Source organism: Pezoporus occidentalis, unplaced genomic scaffold, assembly GCF_034315485.1.
Source record: "Pezoporus occidentalis ecotype Australia unplaced genomic scaffold, CSIRO_AGI_Poc_V1 ctg58, whole genome shotgun sequence".
NCBI lineage: Eukaryota > Metazoa > Chordata > Aves > Psittaciformes > Psittacidae > Pezoporus > Pezoporus occidentalis.
Genome location: NW_026915921.1, coordinates 2,016,925 through 2,042,669, shown reverse-complemented (window position 1 = coordinate 2,042,669; position 25,745 = coordinate 2,016,925). Strand labels below are relative to the sequence as shown.

General features: G+C 37.3%; 1 protein-coding gene across 2 annotated transcripts in view; it reads right to left on the bottom strand.

The window, feature by feature from the left end:
- The window catches only part of HTT (huntingtin), an 83,904-nt gene that overhangs the window by 10,237 nt on the left and 47,922 nt on the right, over positions 1 to 25,745 (bottom strand). For both annotated transcript variants that reach the window (XM_062638724.1, XM_062638725.1), the window contains 24 exons: positions 25,061 to 25,177; positions 23,483 to 23,605; positions 22,726 to 22,964; positions 22,279 to 22,421; positions 19,481 to 19,688; positions 17,955 to 18,096; positions 16,519 to 16,698; positions 14,953 to 15,129; positions 14,626 to 14,702; positions 13,466 to 13,604; positions 11,941 to 12,063; positions 10,872 to 11,085; positions 10,524 to 10,669; positions 9,904 to 10,081; positions 9,520 to 9,615; positions 8,506 to 8,693; positions 7,144 to 7,270; positions 5,368 to 5,468; positions 4,561 to 4,715; positions 4,052 to 4,191; positions 3,805 to 3,887; positions 2,108 to 2,238; positions 1,784 to 1,913; positions 885 to 1,040 (listed from right to left, as the gene is read on the bottom strand). In XM_062638724.1, coding sequence (XP_062494708.1) covers positions 885 to 1,040; positions 1,784 to 1,913; positions 2,108 to 2,238; positions 3,805 to 3,887; positions 4,052 to 4,191; positions 4,561 to 4,715; positions 5,368 to 5,468; positions 7,144 to 7,270; positions 8,506 to 8,693; positions 9,520 to 9,615; positions 9,904 to 10,081; positions 10,524 to 10,669; positions 10,872 to 11,085; positions 11,941 to 12,063; positions 13,466 to 13,604; positions 14,626 to 14,702; positions 14,953 to 15,129; positions 16,519 to 16,698; positions 17,955 to 18,096; positions 19,481 to 19,688; positions 22,279 to 22,421; positions 22,726 to 22,964; positions 23,483 to 23,605; positions 25,061 to 25,177 — 3,513 coding nt within the window. The remainder of the gene's footprint in view (positions 1 to 884; positions 1,041 to 1,783; positions 1,914 to 2,107; positions 2,239 to 3,804; positions 3,888 to 4,051; positions 4,192 to 4,560; positions 4,716 to 5,367; positions 5,469 to 7,143; positions 7,271 to 8,505; positions 8,694 to 9,519; positions 9,616 to 9,903; positions 10,082 to 10,523; positions 10,670 to 10,871; positions 11,086 to 11,940; positions 12,064 to 13,465; positions 13,605 to 14,625; positions 14,703 to 14,952; positions 15,130 to 16,518; positions 16,699 to 17,954; positions 18,097 to 19,480; positions 19,689 to 22,278; positions 22,422 to 22,725; positions 22,965 to 23,482; positions 23,606 to 25,060; positions 25,178 to 25,745) is intronic.

The following is a 25,745-nucleotide window of genomic DNA, read 5'->3' as shown; positions in this document are numbered from 1 at the left end:
ATCTGGACAGGTTTGATGAATGGTCTGAGTCCCATTGTATGAGGTTCAATAAGGTAAAGTTCTGGGTCCTGCATTTGGGCCACAACAACTCCATGCAGTGCTACAGGCTTAGGGAAGAGTGGCTGGAAAGCTGCTCAGCAGAAAAGGACCTGGGGGTGCTGACTGATGGCTGCTGAACATGAGCAGCTTGTGCCAGGCAGCCAAGAAGGCCGACAGCATCCTGGCCTGTATTAGGAATGGTGCTGCCAGCAGGGCAGGGCAGTGATCATCCCCCTGTACTGGGCACTGGTGGGGCTGCACCTTGAATCCTGTATTCAGTTCTGAGCCACTCACTACAAGAGAGACATCGAGGTGCTGGAGCGGGTCCAGAGAAGGGCAACGGCACTGGTGAAGGGTCTGTAGCACAAGTGTGATGAGGAGTGTCTGGGGGAACTGGAGTTGTTTAACCTGAAGAAAAGTAGGCTCAGGGGAGACCTTACAGCTTTCTCATGAGATTAACAGTAACACAAATCCAGCCACAGCTGTTTTTTCTTTCCCCCACAGTCCTCATTCCTGGCCCGAAATGTAACAAACAAGTCTAAGGCAAAGGTAACGCTCAACTGAGTAAGATTAACCAAAAAGCACATTAAATTAAGTTCAAACATCAAAAAACCCAACCAAACAACCCTGCTGTTTGGATATGGGACAACTAGAGATCATGTCTGCAACCTCTGAAAGCCCAGAACACGCATCCTATTACTTCTTATAGCTATGCAGATCAGCTAAAGGATTTTCTTGGACACTAACCACTCTTACCAAGTACATCAGATTTTGCAACAGAAGCTAAAGATGAGCTAACCTAGACACTCAAGAGTTTGCAATCAACTTCCATGAGAATTTCTTACCATTCCAAGAACAGCAGCAGCTTTACAAGTGGCTGGTATCAAATACTGTACAAGAATCTCATCTTCTGACGGATGCACCTTTCGCAATTCTGTCAATGTCGTATACATCATCTCAAACTGATTCCTCTCTGTAAATAAGTCTGATACTGCCAGAAGCTGTACACAAATTAAAATCAAACACAAAAAAAGCCCATTAGCAGATAGCCAAAAGTTGTCTTTCCCTTCTGTTATAATTGTCAGGAAATTGATTAATCTATGAAAAATGTGTAAACATTAACTCAAGTGTCTGGAGTAACTACTGTTGCCCAGAACTAATTCCACCATCTATCTCAGGTAACAATTACCTCCAAAAGGTCTTTATTTTCCAAAAGGTTAACAAAACCAAATCCACTAGGGTAAGTAATTCTGGAAAATTAACGTGCATTACCATTTACAATATACCAAACCACCCCAAAACACCCTCTTGCAAGGACAGTTTCATTTTAGCTCTTTTATGATAGTGAATAATGGCTGTCAAGACACATTCCACACCTGCGTTCTTTAGTTTTGCTTCTACAGTTAATTAACTTAATTCTCTGATACACTGTTGCCCCATCTTCATTTTCTGACGAAGAGACAGGATAAGCAAAATCCTGAAACCTACTTTCAGCAATTAGTCAAGTAAAATACCAACTATCAAGTAGCAATGTCTGCAATCTAGAATACTTATATAGGTTTAAATCAGTATAATGTTACATTGATCAAATTGCTCAAGTTATATGTGTACTGCCCATACAGTAGCACTGACAAGAAAAATCAGTCTTTCCCATATATTAAAACAACCTTTACAAATGCTGCTTAGCTCTGAATATTTGGTAACAAGTACTCAATTGTGACTCTGAATGCTAGTTTAGACTTACTGATCGCACTACTTCGCTAATCAAGATGACAGGTGTTCTCTTGCTAGGGTTTGATGGCAATATCCATTGACTATACAGTTCAAGCAAGAACTGAGAACAAGAATGTATATCAACACCAGCCCGGTGTTTCCTGCAAGGCACAACAAGCAAATGTTAAAATGGCTATTCTTAAGCACTGGTAAAATACTTGATTTGAAATAGTACAGTTATTTGCCAATTTATACAGTTATTTATCTGATTTATAAACCCACTTTCTTGAACTGAACATAAAGAGATAAAAGCTTATTGATAAGTCAAAGGAGAGACAAGAAAAAAATAACACACCTGGTGTTAATAGGAGAAGTCGGTGGTGAGGAAGGAGCAGGTATGTCATTCTCATCTTCTTCATCCTCACCCCACTCTTCTTCTCTCAAAGGAGTGATATTATTTCCTAACCATATGGAGTGTATAGAGACCTTGCAACACAAAACAAAACAAACAAGAATAAAAAACAGAAAAGAAGCAAAACACTCTCACAGATTAGAAAAAAAATATCTTAGAAGCCAAATATTTAAATGAGAGGCAACACAGACTCAGAACATTTACATGAACTGCACATCACTTATTTTTTTATTTATATCTTTATCAATGCTTCAGTTTAACTCAGTTTAAACTGTGGCACAGCAAAACCAGCAGCACCATGCACTTAGCTCAGCAATACAGGTGATGCTGAAAGCAGCATCGGCTAACCTGTAAGCATGCACTAGCAATGTATATGCATCATCCTACACCAACATACCAGATCTAAGATCTAAAGCAAAGAATAATATTTAACTACTCATATTAAGCAAGAAAACAATTCAGAAAGAATTGCAGTGACTGCAGTTCAATAGAAAACACATTCCTAACTCTTCTCAAACCATAACTCAGCATATCTGATTGCAATATAACCTTTCTTCTGAAACCAGACAGGTCTAAGATGTCAAATCTTTTGACTCAGGCTAGAGAAACAATTATCTACAAAGAAGAAAACTTCTTGGTGGTTCTTCAAGTTATCTATAAATAAAACTAATGTTTCAGAACAGTAAGACCTGCTGATGGCATTTCATAAATGATCTATGTGAAGATTCCAGAACAAGATCAGTGCTTCCTATGTTTCAATGCAGGTATTACTTTTCCCTCTAAAGCTACTTATCGTACAAAGCTTAAGACTTCTTTTTAAGACAGAAATTCATCCTTACATAGAATTCTTTTTCATGTTCAGCAAAAATATACACACATTTATTTATTTTCAAGCAGGACGTCTAATGCCTAATATTGTTACAGAGATTACAGATTTTGTAAGTAACACACAAGGTCTGTAAACCTGCAGATACTAAACGTTCAAGCCGCTTAGAATCCCAAGAGAACACACAGACACCTAGAGACAGACAAATGTTTGTTTGGTCTTTCCTATGCAAAAGATTCCTCAAAAAAAGTCACCCAAGTTTAGTATATAAGGTGTGGGGGATTTTTTCACTAATACATACTATTCAAATACCAAAACAAATACTACATTTAAAACTAATGTGTAACTTTATGCAAGACTAATTTTTCAAGGAGACAATAACTAGATAAGGACTATTTTTTTAATTCACTGTACGTAGTGCTACTTTTCCAACTAGCAACATCCAGTGAAACTTGCATCTCCCCACTGGATTTAAAATAACATTGCTTATTTTAAGTCCAGTGATTTCCATTTCCTAAGGACTACTGCAAGCATTCAGTAGCAGATTACAATCTAATAGCTAGTAGAAGCTACACTCGAACACCCAAGGCTGAGAAGTACAACTCAATAGCTGACTCACAGGTAGGCTTCAGACACACGAGCAAAAATTCTATGAGAGGTGGGAAAACTGGGCAATTCCTCTCAGCCAGCTATAACCTACTCTGCATCCCTGAGAGCTGTTAGGTTATATCTGAGGTTAAGCAATACCTTCTAATTTTTACAAACTAGTAGAAATGTAAGAAAAGTCAAGTTCAAAGTTAAGGTTTTAACAAACCTGTCCCAGTTTATAATCCATATCTCCTATTTCTCGTTCAGTATTGATCTGCAGTAAGAGTTTTTCATGGCTGATCAGAGCACCTATAACAAAACAGAAGACAACTCTTTTAAAATATGCACAAAAAGTAGATGTGAAAATGGTTTCATCTCCTGCAAACTGAATTTCAAATTAACTCCTAAGAGTATTTTCTCTACCTTTTACACACGGAGAATTCCCTCCTCCCTCCCACCCCCACCACTCTTACCTGTAGTAGCAGGAGAAAGTGATGGAACAGGGTCCCAAGCTTGGTATAAGTGATGTGTAGCAATATTATCTCTCTTAGATACCATTGCTTGGATTTCTTGTTCAACAATCCCCCTGATAACACTTAGCTTCCTCCCAAACCTGAAAGCCCAACAGAAAACAATTTAAGCAGATTTTCCCTTAACCATTTTTTGTGCAAGTCTAACTAGTTTACCTGACAATGTTGTGCCTATGCTTATATTCATTATCAGGAATGCTAAAACTGAGAAATGTTGAGAAATACATTCTGCACACTGTACAAGATACTGTCTTTTTCAGATACTGTCTTTCAGCTCAACAAGTTTGTGACGCTAAGTCCGTTTAAATTCTATGTAAACAGATCCATCTGCATACATTCTTACTTAGAAAATACAGTCTATACATGTTTTTGATACAGCTAAATTAAGCAATTATAATTATGTGTTAATCACAAGTATAGTTTTTATGCATTTTAGAACAAGTAAAAAATACCTTGTGTCCAGAGCTTTTAAAGCTTTGTTGCGGGGCTGCTGTTCCAAACAGCTAACTGCTGGATTGCCTGCAACAGGTATTGTCATTGCACTCAGCACCAAGGAAGTTATGGCTTGTACTGCAAGAACATTGATTTGGGTCCTCTCCGTATCTTCCTGTAAAATGAAGCTGCTGTAATTTCAACTGTAAATAGAATCCCAAAAGCTCTGAATATCAGTTTGCCACCTTCCATTACATTATCATTAACAAGCCTGATATCTAGACTTCTTTCCATCCAGAACTCTGACTTAAGCAATGCATATAAAGCACTTTAACTGTAGCAGCAAGATATCCTCTCATCTCATCAGCCATTATGTTTGCAAAAAGCATTAAAACCTCAAGATATCCATTCTGTTCCTTCAAAGTGTTTAGTCTCTTTCTTTGCATCAACGTATTAACTCCTTGTTGAAACACGGAATCAAATAAGACCAGATCTAAACTGGAAACTTTTCAGAGGAGTTCCTATTGTACCTAAAGTCAAACATCTAATAAAGCAAACTTTGAACTGTGTGCATGTTGAGTGATGTACTAATATAAAGTTGAAACAGCTCGACTAATATTTCTCTACATTGGTTACACACTTGCAAAAGCTTTAACCCAGAAGATGCATGCGTCTGAAATCACAGGGATATGAAGACAAGAAAATATAAACCAGAAATAATTCCTTGGTTTTGGTCACTACTTTTGTACGGTGCAGGTTTATTAATAGAAACATTTTTCTTACTTTAAGTAAAATTTAATTTAAAAAAAATTAGTGAATGACATTACCTCCTGTTGGTTCTCCTCTTGGTCCATTACTATAGGCTGAGTTACAAGCACACCAAGCAAAGTAGCCCAAGTCTCTTCAAACTGAGTACGGCTAATCCATCCTATGGAAACACTCAGAGATAGCCATTTATGTCTTAATACAAACACAAGCATAGAACAGCATTAAAAAATTGGCACATAATTTCCACAGATTTAGTTTCACACCATTTTCTATTGGATTATGCATTTTTTTGTAATCGCTACAGTTTAAACTAACAACATAAAAAAGACATGGAACTGTTGGAACAAGTCCAGAGGAGGCCACGAGGATGATCAGGTCAGAGCACCTCCCGTATGAAGACAGGCTGAGAAAGTTGGGGCTGTTCAGCCTGGAGAAGAGAAGGCTGCGTGGAGACCTCATAGCAGCCTTCCAGTATCTGAAGGGGGCCTATAGGGATGCTGGGGAGGGACTCTTGATTAGGGACTGTAGTGATAGGACAATGGGTAACGGGTTAAAACTTTAACAGGGGAAGTTTAGACTGGATATAAGGAGGAAGTTCTTTACTGTAAGGGTGGTGAGGCACTGGAATGGGTTGCCCAAGGAAGTTGTGAATGCTCCATCCCTGGCAGTGTTCAAGGCCAGGTGGGACACAGCCTTGGGTGACACAGTTTATTGTGAGGTGTCCCTGCCCATGGAAGGGGGGGGGGTGGACCTGGATGATCTTAAGGTCCTTTCCAACCCTAACTATACTATGATTCTGTTGTATTTTAGGAAGTGATGACCCTTATAGATGGATTTGGCACATTATTAAAGTGGTCCGTTGGGTTGTTTCTTACACACTTTCAATATTTTGTCCAACTTTTAAAGCACTGAGAACTATCAGATTCTTACAACGCAAAATAATCCAGAATATGGGCTAATTCTCACAGGAAAGAAAGTTGTGGAGAATCCCATAACAATCCAAGAAATCTTCATGCCCTAAAAGCAAGATGACTGAACTGCCTAAAAGACTAGACCATTAAAATTCAAGCACTTCTCATTTAGTTTTTCCAAACAGATTTCTACCTACAGAAGACTGCAAAGAATTCCTGAATACCCTGCAGTTTATACTAATGCTATTTAAAGAAACAGAAATAGAATGTCATCTTGGGCATTACAGTGATCAAACAGAAATCAGCGCTCACCCCAAATGAGTCAACCCATGGACTGGGGAAGGGGGCAAAACACCAACCAATCAAGCAAAAAACCCAAAACAATCATTAACAACAACAACAAAAAAAATCCATAAGCATATACAAAAAATTGATGCATTATCCTTTATAGTCTCATCTGCTGCAAAGAATTGAACTCTTAAGCCCTATGGTTCTCATTCAGTAAACCTTGACATATCGAGCAGCTTTCAAGTAACAGCATCTCATTTAAAATACTGAGTGGCACCAAATTCTGTTTATATAATATGCATGAATACAGAAAAGGAGGGGAAGCAAAATATTCTCAACCATACTGTCAAGTGTACCCTCCAGAAAACAAGTGGCCATTCTGTAAAAGAGCACGCTGAAATCATCTTCCCGAGTTGAAACAGGGTTTGGCTTTATAATTTCTGATTTTTTGCTCTGCACTGAGCACAATGTAAGAATTATTGCAGCACAATTACTAAGCTGCTCTGAAATATTATTTCTCTTCCACATAAGCAACAAAAGTAAACAAACGGTACCAGATTCTGTTATTCAGTAGCTTCACAACACAGGTAAATGCCCAGTAACAGCCAACTATATTCATTTATAATTTTTACATACCAAGTGTATTAATGCGATAGATGAACTCCTTAAAGATTTCTTTTTCCTGAAGAAATTCTACCGGGATTTCAGGAAAAACTGTGCCAAAGTCACCTGCAGGCTTCGGTGACCAGCCTAATTTCCAGACCTAAAGAAACAGAAATTGAGTCTACTTATTCAAAGCAGAAACACTACTGACATGACAGCTATAAATACATATGTGCCACTCAAAAGCAATGAGATATGTAAATAAAGTAATTCTCCAAATTAAAAAAAAACACCTCAGAGAAAGATTAAATATCTAACACAGATAGTACACATTTTATACTGTTTTCCTAGGGTGTTGTTGGGTCTCTTTAAAATTAATTGCATATTTCTCACAATTATTCAGTCCTATTGACCAAGCTTGGACGTGAAAGCAAGTAAATTCTAAACTGAAATATATGACAAGTAAATTCTAAGCTGAAATATGACAGGAACTTAAGTGCCAGGTGACTCCTTGATTGTGCAGAAGTGATGCTGAAAAGATAATTCAGGGAAAAGAGTTCACACGCTATTTATGCCTGAAAAAAGCACACAGATACATCCAAGAAGGGGCAATAAAGTCCCAATCACAAAAATTAGTATTTTTATAACATTCCCTCAAAAACAGAGTGGAGAGAAACAGAGAAAGGCCAAAGAAATGGCCTTGCACACACCAGGAAAATCCCTTTTGTTCTACCTTATAAGTATCTAGAAATGATTCTGATCATGGTTTTGAACTATCAAAACAAGGTCATTTCACAGTACTAACCACATATGGAGGTAATCATGAGATATTCTTGAATCCATATTACACTGACCAAAAAGTTGAAATTCATTGTCCAAGATGAGTTAGGAAAGCATCGTACTATATAACCCAAAAGTATTTGCATGGCATACAATCGTATGGCACCACATACAAATACCTGAGTGAGTTCAGACACTACTCCAGACACCTCAGCACCATTGCATCATTGCATGATAAAATGTGAATTTGCCAATTCATGTGGCATAAAGAAAGCAGCAGTGTAGATTTCGCACTCTTTCCAGGGTAAACAATCCCACTGAGGAGAAGGAAATATTAGCCCCAGGTCACTGCTTGCTCTTCCTTTCTTAAACTACCACCGGGATGTTCCTTCACATATGAACACAAGGAGTGACAACGCTCCTTTCCAAAGTGAACTCCTATGCTATCTTTACAATGTTTTGCTACTCAGAGTTTAAGATGACAAATTGGCTGATTAAACTAACTAAAGGTTGAAGTCCTACTGACATAAAACTTAAGATGCAGCACTGTGTGTGATTTTCAAGAAGTTACTGAACAACTTTTAAATTCCTGAAAACAAAGCATAATAAACATACCAAAGGAGGTACTCTTGTGTAACTGTTCACTAGAGGCAGCCTTGCTAAACTGATGATGATGTTCTTGAGGACAGGAGTAAGGAATGCTGGGATACTGCTGTTTCTTTTGTGTCCCAGTGCCAGGACAGTCTGCAAACATTCCACCATCTCAGCTACCATTTCACAAGCTGCAGTAATGTGTTTGGTTTCTTTGTTGGGAGAAAAAGAAATCTGTTTTATGAATCTTTCAAAAGACGCATAATTAAAAAATATACAGAAATCCAGAAATGCTTAATGACTTCAGTATGTCGACTAAAAAGGACAAAACCACAATAAGAATGCATGCAAAGAAATATTCTACAGTATTTCAGCTAGTTGAAGAGTACTGCTACCACCCTCACAACAACAGCTTGTCTTGTTTGACAGTCTCAGTGCTGGAGATTACCGGTACCTGATATCTGCCAGCAAAGCTGCTGACTCACTAACCCAGCAAGAACAGGCCACACTGAACAGAGCACTTGTGAGAATTTAAAGCGACCAAACTCGTACTTTTTTAGATGACAATCTCATAGCTAGCTCTATGCTAAATTTGACAGGTAATTTCTGTAGACAGATGTGGTATCTTACTGCACCAGTACAGCTGGATTCCATACTCATGGACTACACTTGACCTTCACCTCAACATATTGCTCCCATACTGTAGAAGGGCAAATAATGAATCTGCCATTCTTCAGAAGCAGAACTGTTACTATTTCCTCTCCCATATGAAAATAATCCCACACTAAAAAGCAAGCAGCGTGGCTGCAGAGATAGCAGACCCCCTCACCCCCACGAAAAATCTGCAGTAATATTTAACTCTCAAGAAAAAAACAACTGTACCTGTTAAAAATACATCAGCGCATAATTAATAAACATCAAATAAAAATAAGGTTTTAGATGAAATCTTGTTGAAAAAATAATAATAGAAAGGGTATCTACAAGTATTTCTACAGTACAAGTTTAAGGCAACAGTGAAAAAAATCACCATTTACTTACTCTGTGCGTTTGAATCAACTTCACCCTCACTTAAGCCTTTTGAAGTATTCTTCTTTCTTTCAGGACTAAGAAGTTGATTGCCAGGTTCAACAGCAACTAAATTAAGACAAAAATATTGAAAAGATACAGCCATTACATCTCTCATATTCCCTTTTTCTCCTCAAAGCCACATAAGAGTCAAGTATTTAACATCTCCAAGGCATCTGCCAAGTTCAACAGTAAACACAAAGTTTTAAATGAGCAATTAAAAGTAGTAAAAATAAACCTGTCAACAAAATAATTTAAAAGGACTCAGAAGGAATATTTCAGACACCTGGAATTTCATCAGTGATGACTGACAATTTATTAAGAAAATTTTCTCATAGCTGTTTAAATAGGACTCACCTGCTTCTACGATAAATCTAATGCAATTAATTAAGGAGCAAGCGTATGTCACATTTGCTGCAGAAGCCAATAAATTCCAGAGGCTGAGTTGCTGTAATGTCAGACAGCAACAATCCAGAGCAGCCTGAAGATCTACACTTAATGGAATCTGGTCATGCATTAAACGCCATGATAGTGCCTGGGCAAAAATAAAAATTTCCCATTAACAGCAAATTGTCACAAGAGAACTTACAACTAAAGGTGTTCGATGGTGGTTTTTACTCAACAATATGTAGAGTTTTATTAGCAAGTTGAACTGATTTGTTTTCCTGAGAGAACAGAATTTCTTTTAAGTACAAAAAAAAAAAGATGAGCATTATACACTGCTTATTCAGTCTCCCACAGATCAGTGCAGGGCCACTCTCCCAAATGCCAAGATCATCCCATCAGTCAATCAACTTCTTGTCAACAGCTACCCTTGTCCTGAAAGTCCATCTGATTTACTAGCGCTAGAAGAAATTTCTACACTTAAGACAAGAAAGTTGCCCAGATCAAATGTTACTTAATGGTGACCAGTGTAAGTCAAAGTTGTTCCCGCTCCCAACATTTCATGACACCTTAATTATGCTATAGTTTCTTACCTCTACTGACATCACTACGAATTTCAGGATATCATCCTCTTTGTCAGGAGGAACACGGAGACCAGCTGGTAGTTTTGAGAGTAACAACAAATACTGAGCCAGTGCACGACAAAGTGTCATCACAGACTGATATATCGCATCATCTCCTATAAAATAAGACTGCATGAAATCTAGCAGTTTGAGTTTTTTTTCCCCCCTCAATAAATATTTTTCAGACTTATTTCCTAAGCACTTTAATGCAAATATCTTGATTTTTTAAAAAATAATAAGTTCATGTATTCACAAGACATCTGTAAAGTACCTTTGCAGAGGAGAGAATAAACTTAAAAAGACCGTTATTTCTATTACCAAAGATATCACTTAGTTTTTTCCAGTAGGCTGATGGCTCAGTTGGCAACAGTGGCTGAAAAACCTGATGGCTGGCTGGAAGGTTCTGTACAGTGGTAGACACATGATCCAGAGTTACCCTCCGAGCTGTTTCAAAGAAGCTGCTCTTTTGGTCTCTTGAGATTTCATTCATGCCAACACTTAAACAAGGTGCCAACAAGCTTAGGTTGAATTCCTGAAGTCAAATAGTAAATAAAAAGTAAAGAAACTGCTTTTAAAGAGAAGCTAAGCATACAACAGTACTATCTTGGCATACTAATATGCTGGTAAATTAACAGTTTATTAATTAACTTGTTATTATGACCTCTGCTCTAATGTGGTGTAACAATTCCATAATTAAAGTCATATTTGTTCTACATTTAAATTCCAAACACTATTGTTCTGGAAAGAAAACTCTATGCTTATTCCAAATTTTAATTTAATTTTATTTAAGTATGTGAATAAGCTTAAAGATGACCTATATACAAAGAATCTTCCAACTAGTAAGTTTTCAAACAAATAATGTTTCTAAACAGTTTCCCATTATTATTTCTGTATACCAGTAGCAAGTGTAATGCAGAGAATTTGAACAAAATAAATTACTAAAAAACAAAGTAATAATTCAAGTTGTCCTTTACACCAGATTACTATCTGTGGCCTGTTACCTTCATATTGCAAGTCATCTAGCACAGGTATGTAAAAGGTTACAGAACCATCTGCTCTTGTAAGAGACTGTATGGCAAAATGAGATTATATAAAATGGTAGAACTGGATGTTTGTGATTGTAATACACTAACTTTCACTTCCACTGACACACCCAACACGTGCTACTAGAAAGCTACTATGAGCAGCACTGCTACACACAGAAACAAAACATATCTACTATTTTAGTTTCCAAAATGAAGTGATATTCAAGAACTGAACTACCGGTATTAGATACACTGGAAGTGTTTACATTTAAGAACATAATCTATTAATATTATCAATGAAGAACATTAAAAGTAATTGCATCCTCTTCATCTGACTGTGTTTCATCTGATAAAGAAATTACCTTGCTGGTCATAAAGGAGTTCAGATCAGGCTGAGGAATCCTATGTATCAGTTCTGCGCCTTCTAGTAGTGCCGAGTCAGACTTGACGCAACACTGCGACCTCACCAGTGACACATACCAGTCCTTCAATAATTAAAGAAAGAAATTTATTACATATTTGTTTTCAGAAAATAATTAACAGTTTACAGGGGCAGGGGGAGAACTGCTCACTGGCACTGAATCACGGCCCATTTAAGAGACCACTAGGCCACGTTAATGTCAAAGACATTAATGAACAGACAATTGGCAAATGGACCATCTTAAACTAGACTGATAGATGTTCACTGGCAAGTGGTCTATTTCTGTAAGAGTCTGGACAGAAAACAACAAAAAATAAGCTTAACATATAGCACAGGTGTATGCATTAGGATCCTAAAGTTGAGATTACATAGGAAAAAAACTGAAATACTCCATAGTCACACACACATACCAGTAATAGCAAAGAATCCAAGGAAAAGTACTCAGATTCAAATATATGAGAGATGAAGATAACACCTATCTCTTAAAACTCACTGAAATAAAGGAAGACCATCACACATCACTGCAAATTTACTCCTTAAATTATCAGTGATGAGTACACAAGAATTAGTTAATTAGTTAACTGATTTAACTAAGGAATATAAAAAGGCTCGGTACAAGTTTTCTGTGGTTTCCTTCTCATAACCCTGAATTTGGTGATGCCTGCTGGAGGTTGAGGAGCATCTGGACAATGCTCTCAGTTATATGGTTTAGTTTTAGGTAGCCCTGCAAGGAACAGGGAGTTGGACTGGATGATCCCTATGCATCCCTTCCAATCTGAGGGAGTTATGGTTTTATGGCCTATGTAGGGGTTGTATAGGAAACATACAAAACCTACTTCCTTTGTGCAGAATTTACAGTTATAGAGAAAGGAGATTTTTTTGGTTAATTTGAGGACAAAGTTACATACGTTTCCTATTACTGTGTATCACAGTAGAATATTAAGGAATGAAAAAGAGAAATTATCTGTGCCATGGGACAACTAGAAAAAAAGGAAGATACAGGCCCCACAAAAGAGAGAAGCAGTTAAGTAGTCATGATTGTTCTCTGGAAGTAATGTAAAGCTGAGAAGTGGAAACTGAGAAGTAATGCTTAATATCTAAGGAGCAACCAACAGTTTTGATCAAATTAATAAAATCTATCACTGCAGCAAATACCAAGGGTATAGGTCAGTCTCCACTGAACCTTATACAAATCTTTCCATCAAAATTATGCAAAAAACCAAGACTTGACAGTTTTTCACAGCACTGTCAACATAAACATCTATGCATGCGCTAATTATTCATATTAAGTTCAACAGTCAGCCAAAACATATGAAATCATTCACTGATCTATATTTGGGTTTCATTGACAATTCTGAGAGCATTAACGGCACAGTAAAAATAAGCTGTATTTAAGTATTTTGTAATTAGCAAAGCTTGTTTACAGCCAAGGCACTTTTAGCCAGTCTTTCTAACCATAACCTTACTTTGTCTAGAATTACATTCTCTAAAGCTGGTTGGTCTTCTCCATCTAGTGGGTGTGAGGTAACCAGAGGTGAAGGACTAGTTGTGCCTGGTGCTACCATAAGACGAAACCTATCCAAGAGCGAGTAAAGCCTTTGATGTCTGAAAATAGAAGAACACATCAGCAGAGAGCTAACTTACTCAGTTTTGTAAATGATTTAAAATTAGAAAGATATCCAGTGAGCCAACTCTAATCCTGGTAAAGAAAAACAGGAGGATCTGAAGTTTTTTGTTGGATATGTGCCATCATATGATGCAGAACTACATCATATGACAGCTATCAGTAGCCAAGAAACAAACTCGGCATCATCAGCTACAAAGACTTAAAGTTTGTACATGCTTAAGCATAAAAAGCAAATTGAGGTTTTCATTATACAGTAAATCTTTTTAACAAGTAAGAAGAATAAAAGGTAGTGTACAGATTATTTGACTGAAGACAAATATGTTCCAAGACCTATCAAATGTTAGCTAGGAACGCACATCACTTTCAATCTGCTGCAGTCTTCGACTTTAGATTCTTTTCCTTTACTTGTTATTTCAGGCAACAGATATTAACCTCAAACAGCAATGATATCAAGAGGACTAAGAATAAATAAAGCTTTTTCCAACAGTAAATAAAGGTTTTAAAAATAATGGAATTTGCTCCTTTTTGTAACAGCAGTTAAACAGGTGGGAGACTGAACAGTTAAAAACTTTAACACAGTTGTATGGAAAAAAACACCAAAACAAGCAAACAAAAAAAACAGCCCACCCAGCTTGGACAAAATCCTGCAAAAGTCTGAGGAAAATATAAGTTGTTTTCAGTAATGTATTTTTTTTCCTCAAGGAACTGTTCTTTCTTAAAAGTTAAACATTCACTGGGATGCAGAAAGACAACCTGGTGCCTTCAAGCCTTTAGCTTGGGCTTACTTCTGAAGTAATACTGCAAATTCAACTCAGCCAAACACAACTACCCTTGTACCAAAACATGTCTGTATCTCCTGAGAGATTTTACTCCTGTTTTACCTCCAGAATGGACTAATTATTTTATATTTGACACCCAAATGTAGGAAAAAAGAGTTAACTCAATTAGTATTAGAATATTTCTTAGTCTAGCATTTTAACACATATTGGTATTACTTACCTTGTTGCTAATCCACTGTTTTGAAGGTATTCCTGAATTCTATCCAGTTCTTCAACTGGCAACTGAGTAATGCTGTTCTATAGGAAAGAGTCACAAGAATTATATACAGAAATAAGTAAAACACCCACAGATTCCTTGAACAGATTTCGAAAACTATGAAGGCAGATGAAGGGAAACAAGCGTTCATGTACCTATATGCTAAATAAATTTCTTCTCCAACAAAATCACTTTAACATCATCATATCTTGATGTACCTTGAATCATTACACTTGCTTATATTTCTAGCACTGCCCAATCTTATCTACAAATTCACATGTTTATCTTTACCTGTAAAGTTGCAGCCAAAAGCATTTCTACCCGACGGCAAGCCAGTGTGTCAACCATGCGAGCAAGCACACGGAATGGAGTACACAGAAGCTTATCAACATATAATGTTAAGACGGCCCCAGACTGGCTGAGATGTATTCCCTCTAAGCACTGTAAAGTCTTCTTCAGAGTTGTGGGCTAGATGTTGAAACAAAACAGAAAAACGGACATAAGGAAGTGATCAATTGCAATACAAAGGCTAAAGGGAAAGGCATTTAGAAAAAACTGTAGCAGACAACTAGCTGATCAATATAATCTTCCAGATAAGAACAGGTTTGAGTTACTGGGTTATTCAATGTGAACACTAAGTTCTTTGATGTTTAACTGCAAAAGCTTACTCTTCCAAAAAGTAAGCAAAACATAGGGAGCAAAACTTTTAGGGGAAAAAAGCTAGAGAGACTTAAGTGGAATTGGAGAAACCCTCAAGAACAGTGAGCAGCTTGAACTCTTGTTGGAAGAATACAGGAACGTGAGCATAGTGAAGACAAGAGATAGTATAGCAACCCAGATAAGCACTAGGGATTTTTTGGGCACATGGTTAAATCATAAGAACAGCAACACAATAGCTGCTCAGGATTCAAAAGGGGTACAAAGATTTATTTTCTTAAACATGAGCACCAATTCAGCACCAGTAATGTAAAGGGACAGAGACAAGCTAGTCTGACTAGTGGAACCAACCTTGGTTTAGAGCAGACTGTAAATATCAGCTATTTTGATATCTTACTGACTTTTCTGGTATCACCAAACATTTCATAGAATCACTAAACCTTCCATTCAAACACATTTAGTTTAGCTTATTCTACCAGCTCTCAGACATTGAACCTCAGATTCGTCTCACCTAACTTTAACGTGTTTCACTCACATGCCTAAAGCACTAATATGGTTGCACTAGATTTGCACAGACAATGGGAAGAGACAGGAAACACCACCAGGCTACTCAGGGTATGGTAGCATCTCCCACCATTAGCTCTAGAGGAAGTCCAGCAAATAACAGTGTGTTCCAAAGATTAATAGGAATGCATACAACCTTACACCCCTATAAAGTCTTTCCCACTTTTAATTTAAAGACTAAAATAATCACCAGAAACAATACTGCATTTCTGAAGCAGTATTTCCTTCATCAAGAGGCTATGACTTGTGGGGCAGATCAACGGGGAAGGAATGAGCTTGTAAACCATTTTCATGTTGTTAGGGCCTATGAAGGTGGGCTGGTTCCTGTCCTGCACCTGTAGTTAGTAGTTTGTTACTTACGCCTTACAAGGTACTGAATTCAAACATGAAAGTTATAGTTTTGATCAGTATAATCAACTCTAGTTGAAATCATAGATTTGATAGATGGAACACACCTGATGCTATGGTTGCTAGCATATTATAAGGTTTGAGGTTGGCATTTTTAATGAAGTAACTTTAAAAATAATTTTGGAAGTTGATAAATGACCCAGAAATGTCAGGATTTGCATACTTATCAGTTAAACATATGCTAAATATAAGTCACTCTATTCTTTAAAGGCAAAGAGTTAAACTTACAGCTGCAAGATTCTCACATCGTGATTGAATGGCCTGGATGAAGAGACCACTAGCTGCTGAGTTCCTGTGAACAGCACTAATAAAGTCTTGTACTGGAGGCTCATGGGACAGATTAATCAAGTCTTGAACGTGATTGACAATAAGCCAGGTCAAGTGTTCTGAATCATGTAGGTTTTGACACTAAAGGGGAAAAATATTAAAATCTGATTCCAGTAATACCCATATTAAGCATATAATTACTAAAAAGTTTTATCAGACACAACGTACATTTTTTCATATATAATTCTGATGGCTATTCTAAAATACTGATATCATAGAATGGTTTGGGTTGGAAGGGGCCTTAAAGATCTGGACTTGATGATCTTGCAAGATCTTTTCCAACCTAAATGATTCTATGACCATCTAGTCCCAACTCCCTGCTATGGGCAAGGACACCCTCCTCAAGACTAGGATGCTCAAAGCCCTGTCCAACCTGGCCATCATTATTTTTACATGACAATTTTCCCAAATGCTTTTGATCTTGTTGCAAATTAAGCAACTCATAATTAATGTGTAAATTTAGGCTTAAGACACTAAAAGTTTAGGTTAGAAAAGTGAATTGATAAGGTCAATTCAAAGATGCTACTTTTAATGAAATGCTGTTTGAAATAAACATGTGCACACACAGTCATGTTGCAAAATGTGATATCTGTTTAGGCTTCATTTTAAAGACTTATTACTACTGGCTTTAAACACAGTATGAATAATTTCTGGGAAGTAAATCCAAAGAGACCTGTTGATAATGAATATTAAACCTATGGAGGCTATCTGTATATCAATAAACAGTGCAATACAACATGAAAAGATCTGTAGAGCTAGCTAAGTGATGCTGACACCCAGTTAAGAGGTTTTGGAGGGGTTTTGAGCTACCTGTAGGCTGACTTTGGGGACTGATCATCCATTAGTACTTGAAGTGCTTCTTCAGTGTCAGGGTAAAACCTCTCCTCTTAAGGTATAGACAGAAACCTGTTGTCTCCTAGACACTGCTACAGACGTTGGGAAGTCCAATGCTACTCCCAGCATTTCCCAAGTAAGCAATGATCATAGAATCATAGAACAGTTTGGGTTGGAAAGGACCTTTAGATCATCCAGTTCCAACCCCCCTGCCATGGGCAGGGAAACCTCACACTAAACCATGCCACCCAAGTGATACTCAGCAGATAATTCTATTACCTACCAGGTATCCCTTATAACCCAAAAGTATTCTCAGTTTAGAACAGAAATAAAATGCCAAAGTCATTACTAAGCTTACAGAAGCACCACCTGAAAACAGAATATTTCACAAGTCTTTATTTTTCACTAGTAAACCAGACAGATGCACTTAATGCATGCATATCAGCAATAAAAGACTGTCAGCACGATAAAACTAAGTATGAAATTCATAATTCAAAACTTACAACATAGTCACAGAAAAGAATGAGTGCTCCTCTTCTGACTATCTCTCGGTTGCACATGCCACGTTTAGATTCTGAATCTGATTCATCACTGTCTCCAGATATGTGAGGGCTAAGCAATTTAGTAGTAGAAAGACTGTGTCTCCTGAAAGAAGCGCATTATATTTTGTTACTATTTTATGACTACACTTTATTACTGTGGCTACTGAAACCTTATCAATCAAATTACTTGGAATACCCTACCAATGTCTTTACATAGTATTTATTTTCTTACAAACTTCATTCAAACATGAAACTGCTTTGAATTAGACACTTTTGCTTTCCATCAGCTTTTTACTTCCTAACAACTGCAGCACCACTTTTTTTATCCTGTGTTTATTACTGCCTTGGACAGTGTGAAGAATACCTGAAGAACTAAAGTTATTTAAAAGAAAAACATGGGTTACTGTATCCCTGGTAAGATGACAGAACCTAATAATGTATTTTCTTCTCAAGCCAAACCAGTGCTCTTGAGCACTTAGTCCTTAGTGTCAGATTGACAGTGATGCCCAAGCAAGAAAAAAATAGAGGCAATATTGGCAAATCAAAGAAGATAACTGCAATAAATAGAACAACAGCCATTTTAGTTGTCCTGCTTTGCTCATAAACCTGGTAATTCCATGTTTCCTCAAATTAGAATAATATTGTTTCATATCATGAGGTTGAACTGAGGCAAAAACGTCACATTTGGGCAAGCACTGATTCACTCCTAGAGCATGACCAGGCCTCCCTAACATTCACTGCACAAGTATCAGAAATGTCTCTCTAATCAGCTGTTAATCTCCCTCTACAGTTAACACAGAGGGATACCCACCCACATAGGGCTGTCCTTAACCCCAGAGGACAAATCATTCCAATGCCGGACAAATGAACTAACTTCAGGCCAAAAGAACACTTTCTTTAGACCATACCTCCACATTTCAGACAACTAACACTAAGTGAGGTTACTACTACTACTACTACTTGATGCTAACGAATCAGGATGGTGCTGGTACTGATACTATATTTTGATAGAATTGAGAACAGACCCACTGAGAACAGATATAACTATAACTATAGTTATACTGATTAAATTGTATTTTCATAAACACAACAGTGTATATCATCCGCACTGGCTGGTTATTTGCTAGAAGGTGAAATACAAAGTCTCCACTGAAATATGAAATACTGAATATTTTGCCATAGTTATTTCCACAATTTTAATTAAAAGCAGTACTCAGACGACATTTTCTTGCCTTAAAAGTAGACAAATTACCTAGCAGTTCTTTTGAGTACAACCAAGTGCAGAACACATTTCCTTAGTTGGAAAGACATACTGATATTGGAACAGACAATATGTATACATGTAAAGTAAATGCAGATCTATTTCAGAATCCAAATAGTACTATTCAAAGGGCTGGCAGGGTTAGCAGTAAAATCTTAGACTGTTTTAATGTAATTTTATCAAATATGACACACTACTACTACTAGGGATCAAAAACAAGTCTTACTTTGGGGTTTGATGCACTTCTGACCACCAGTTGTAGTTGGTATAATTGACAAGCAGCAGGATTTGACACCAGAGGAGAACTAAAGAAGGATGTGTGGGAATCATGGACTGGACAAGGTCACTCAAACTTTCAAGGGTATAGAAGCTACCATCAGATCCATCTCCTGTAAAAAGTCTGGTGGCTGCAGCTGTAATTCTTCTAAACATCCCTGAAAACAATACAAGCATGTTAGAGTAACTGTGCTCTATTCTGTGTTCTGAAGTTCTAAAATTATTCAAAGCAACCTGAGAATAAAAATCTTGTGTCATAAGCCACTGTCATTCCTGGAAGAAATGCATATCCTAAGTGGTTTTACAAATCTAAGGCAAGTCATGGAGTTTGCCCAAGAGCAGTGTGTAAACCAGTTATGACCAACTTCCAGACTCGATAAATAATGCTTTACACAGACTAGAATTGTAATGAAGCTTCTCACCTCTTTTTCTGTCATATACTAAAAAAAGTTTCTGATACATGAAAGCATTTACCAAATTTTAAATTACTGATCATAGACCAGGGCTTCTGGGTTGTTTTTTTGTGTTGTTTATAAAGTAAAACATAGAAGTTCTAATTAAGAACCATCCTGTAACTCCTATTCTATATGCTGAGGAAGATCACTTACACATATCCAACTTCAGATGATGGCTTCCCAAATACATTTAACTGAAACTAAACTGATACCCTTCTATCCAATTTCCAAAGTGAAAACAGTAAATGCTTTTACGTGGAGAAAGTCACTGCCCTGCACACTGAATATTCAGCACAAAAGCTACATTTTGCTTTCTGACTTGCTGATTTTGTATTCATATGCCAAAGGAAGGGTGGGTAAAAGGAAGATGGACAAACTTAAAGTTGTCTAAAGACACAGAACCTTTTGAGTTTCTCTGAGAAGATGAGACCAGAGGGAAAAAAGGTTTATTCAGAACCAGTTAGAAAGCAAGAGGTAATCAGAATAATGAAGAACTGTAGTGCTGTTTGCTTGCCTTGCCAGATATACAGAAAAATGAAGCTGTAAATTGCACAGTCATGTGGACCAGTTTAAGCTGCCCCAGGACTGGTAAATATGCTACGCAAATAGCAAAGAATGAGAAAAATAACTGTCTCAAAACTCGGGTTCCACAGCGCTATTACCAGTCCACTTTCCTGTAACTGTAGTAATAGCACCATCTAGTGACTGTCTACAGTCATGAAAGGTGCTGCAGGCTCATCTTTTCACTCCATGCCTTTTATTTCTACCAACTTCAAAACAGTACATTGAAAATCTTGGTTTCTAATCTGGTAGCTTCTGTAGTTGAATACATAGGAGTCAGCAATGTTCCCATTTTGAGAAAACTATAATGGGCAAGAAGACAAAACATCCAAGTAGAATAGTGTTTATGACACTATTTATAAGCAGCTTAATCCATGTTCCCAGACACAAATTGCTATAAACTGCACTTGTAGTTAGGAGATTATAACTTAAAAAGAAACAAATTAGAGGTATTAACTGAAAACAAGTACTAAAAAGCCACACACTTAGTTAACCATAAGCCTAAACCTTAAAAAAAATGCTACACCATGAAAATACAGCCCAGGTGTCTGAACAACTTTCCTTCTACTCTGTCACACCATGCAAGGTAACTACATTATTAGTATTACTTGGAGTTGATTTGGATCTTACATGAAATTCATTTCTAGAGATCATGCAAGACACATATCCCAAGTGCTCTGCATGAGTATTTTAATATTTAATTTTAATTTTGCATGGAAATTTACACATAGCTCCTGGGAAGACTCACAGTACAGCTTGGAAGCTGCTAGAGCAGAATTAGCAGAGCCTTCCTTTTCCGGTATCCCAGCTCCCACTGTGGAAGAACTTCCCTGCTTTCAATCACATTCAGTCAGCTTCATTTTCTGATTTCACTGGTCTAAAGAAAACCTCATCCACCACAGCTGCCACAACACAATTCAGTCGGTTTCCTGTTCACTTTTCTACCTGTCACCATTGCTGAAGACTACAAGGAATAAAGCTACTGGAAGTTAGATCAAAGCAATGCAGAAGCTCTGAGCTTTTACAGAGAACCCAAGACATTTCTAACAGAACCTTCTTTTAAGTTTACACCTACGATACTTATGTTTGCAAGAAGCAGCTGGAAGCAATGACAGGAACAGAGCTTAGAGGTTTCTCTCCCCTCAAGAAAGGGCTTCATAACTGAACTCTATAAGAAGATCTTGAAAAGAAATCAGAAGTTTTTGGGATACAGTAGAACACAGAATTATGTTAAATGTCCAACAACAGTATTCTGTATGCACTTTTTAATTATTTCCATCTGCTATGTAGTGAGGTACTGTAACTCCCATTTTACAAGCTATGGATTGCAGAGTCCCTTGTCCCATATCTACAAGGAAGTCTATGAAGAACCAGGGACTTGTCCCAAGACCTTTTAAATTGCAGCCAACTACTGTAATCCAATACTGCTGGATTTCAACTGCAGGCTGAAAATCAGAAGGCAAAAAGGACAGTCCACAGAAAAGAAAGAATTAAAAAAATTAGGAAAATAGGTTAAAAGGAGAGATGAAAGTCACTAGTTACATTTGGTCCACATACAAGAAATGTGAAAAATGTGCCCCATATGCACAAGCACAAAGTTTGGGAGGTTCTTTAGACTGAGTAGGGTAGAGCATCTTCAGCAACACATACTCCTTACATTCAACAACTGTCTCAGAACTGAAAACCCACTCTGCCACTGCATGCTACAACAGAAGGCAATGCTTAGTGTTACCTGATTTGAAGATATGTATTAAGCACATAAGCAGTGTGCCCAGCTCCTGGCAGTAGAAAGTATGTTGCTGCTCATTCATGTCCACTTTCAATTGTTTAGTAACAATATCTTCCAGTAGAATGCCAACCAGTTGCAATAAAAACCTTGAAAAAGCATGTGTACAATCAACAGAAAAACCATCAATGCAACACCCTTCAGAATAAGATGAGGTTTGCCCACGAAACTCAGTCTTTGTCTATTCATCCTAAATAGGATGCTAAATTAAATGCTACAGAACAGGCTGACCTCAACCAAATATGATGCTGCAAGTATGGAGAGATGATCACAAGCATTTCAATAATTACGTATTTGATCTGGGTTATTATTGTGATATAAACAATCACAGTTAATATTGTGATTTCTCTGAAACCTTAATCTTTCCCTTAAGTTAATCAAAAGGCAACATACCTAGAAAATGTCTCTTCAGGCAGGTATTTAGCCTGTTTAACCTCAGTGCGATCCTCTGGTGCGGATATGTTATTTTCTCCATGTCTCAGTCTGTTGATTGTTTGACATGAAATCAAATACGGCGAGAAGGAAAGCTCTTGTATACGGGAGAGAACGATGTCTTCTGTCGACTGTGAAATCAGAACTCTAAGGATAGCCAAAATTCCAGAAATCCATAGCTGGACAGTGCTCACTGATGCCTAACACAAACACAAGAGTGCAGAAGACAATTTTTTAAATACATTCTGTGTGGTGTTGTTTAACTTCAAAAGCATTCAATTTCATCAACTGTTGTACAAAATTCGATACTTTTGAGAATGGAGCAAGCACTTTTATGTTCAGGTCTTCTAAAATGCTATTCTTGTGATAACTGTCAAGCCCATGCTCACTTTGTTAAACAATCTCTCAACTACAGAAACAGTACTAATACTTGTGTGAGAAAAATTTGACTTACCTGTGGAATTGTATTCTAGATTTTGCGACAACAGTATGTTTCTCTACATTCCTGATCAACAAAATAGAAAATGAAGCCAAATAATGCATAAGCAGAACATTCCTGTATGAAGTATTCCCAGTTGGTAAATCATATTAGTTCTAACCAATTATTTCCTAAAATCTGGGGCTGGCACTTTAACACCATGTTGCAAATTAAGAAACACATACTTTATGGTTTTGTATGGAAGACACCAGATTCACTCTTCTGGAAGGAACTGCTTACCATTGTTTTAGGAGTAATGAACATACTCCTTAAAAGCATGTCCACAGGGCGAAGCGACGAAGGAGCCAAAATTTCAAACAAAGTGTTCAATACTCCCAGAGCATCATGAGAGTCTATATGCATCTGTTAAAGAAAAACACAAAACTAATTTGTAACTATCCACTTAAGGTAAGTGCAACACAACATTTCTATGACATCCTGTGCGTAAGGGAGCTGTCCTTTAAAGTACAAAATTCAGAGCAACCAAAAGCTATGAAAGGTAAAGCTATGAAAGCCTACTCTCCCCAACCATGAGATGTCCTTATGGGAGTGGGCATCTGCCATCATAGGGTAAAGAGCACTAAGGGCACAATTTCACCAATTTTACTTTTTATCCTTGAAGTAAGTGGTTTTTAACTCCAGGAAAGATGTATCAATGACAGCAAGAGACACAGGCACATGCTGGAGGGAGTCCAGCAGGAAGCCACATGGATGGTTACATTTGCTTGGAGCATCTGTCATATAAGGCGCACCTGCCATTGTTCAACCTGGAGAAGGCTCAGGGTGATCTTTATCAACATGTAAAAGTATCTGACCAGGTGAAGTGGAAGGAGGAGACAACTAAAGCACAGAAGAGCGAACCAGAATCTTATCAGTGGTATCCAGTATCAGGATGAAAAGCAATAGATACTAGGTAAAACACTGGAAACGTCATTTAAATACAGGGAGTTTGTTTTCTGCCTGTAAGGATGCTCAGACACTGGAAGGGGATGCACAGAGAGGTTACAGAGGCTCCATCCTTAGAGCCTGTCACAACTTGACTACACATGGTCCTTAGCAACCTGCTCCAGTAGATCCTGGTTTGAGGAGAAGACAATATCTAGAGGTCTCTTTCAATCTTAACTATTCTATGATTCTACGGTTTATTAAAGCAGTTTCAGACTACATCTTCCCACCCTCTTCATCAAGAAAAAAAAAAATGTAATTAGATCCAACTGCAATTACAAAAAATAATTTTGAATCTTCACACCATGTAAAAAGTGCTCTGATATCATCATATATGTAAGAGAAGTAGAATGACCTTCCTATGGAAACAGCCTTGAAGATACTGCACATACTTCATGCTCATAGCAGCCTCCCAGTATCTGAAGGAGGCCTATAAGGATGCTGGGGAGGGACTCTTCATTAGGGATTGTAGTGGTAGAACAAGGGGTAAATGGGTTCAAACTTAAACAGGGGAAGTTTAGATTAAAGAGGAAGTTGTTTATTGTAAGGGTGGTGAGGCACTGGAACGTGCTGCCTAAGGAAGTTGTGAATGCTTCGTCCCTGGCAATGTTCAAGGCCGGGTTAGACAGAGCTTTGGGTGACATGGTTTAGTGTGTCTCTGCCCATGGAAGTGGGGTTGGAACTAGATGATCTTAAGGTCCTTTACAACCCTAACTATTCTATGATTCTATGATTTAAATATGACCATCACTTCAAAGACTTAGTTTACCTTGCAGTAATTGTTTTTTCATATATAAAAGCCATTACTGATGCATACACAGATTACAACAACTGGTTTATATGTTTATAGATTTAAAAAATGCATAAGATAACCTGTTGTTTTGCAAGCATTGGGAGAATAATGTCAGCTATTTGCCGGGACAGTCTTTTCCATTTGTCTTCATTTTCTTTATGACACTGTTGCAATACCAAGATGAACATTTCTAGCACCTGAGGAAAAGTCCAAAAGAATGCAAGTAAACACCCACAGACTAACAGGAAACATTTGAGTAATACTGTCATGGGAAAAATATTTACTGTTTCATCCATTTGCCAAAAAGAAAAGAAAACCCACATGAGAAATCACACAACACTCTTAAAATCCCATTTTCAGGTCAAAAGCTTCTTCTTAATTATGCCTTTTTGTTTAAGAATTTTCTAATTACTTTTATAAATTAAAAAATAAAAATAAAAAAGCTTTATTGATCCTTTTAAAAAGGATTTGTCAAAAGACTGCTCAAACAACTGCAAATAGGATACTATATCTAAGCGCCATATTGCATACTCAACAAAGATGGGAGAAAGAACATTTCCTAGATGTATACGTTTTTCTTCATTCTAGCTCAAAAAAGTTTAAATTTGGTCAAGGAAACAAAACAGACATTTTTATGGAGCTCATTCACCTGGGATATGTCACTTTCATATAAAAGTTTATAGGAGAGGATATAATGGAGGACACCAACAGCAAAGACCACTTCTAGTAATTGAATGTATTACTAGTTTGAGAGTTAGAGAGACC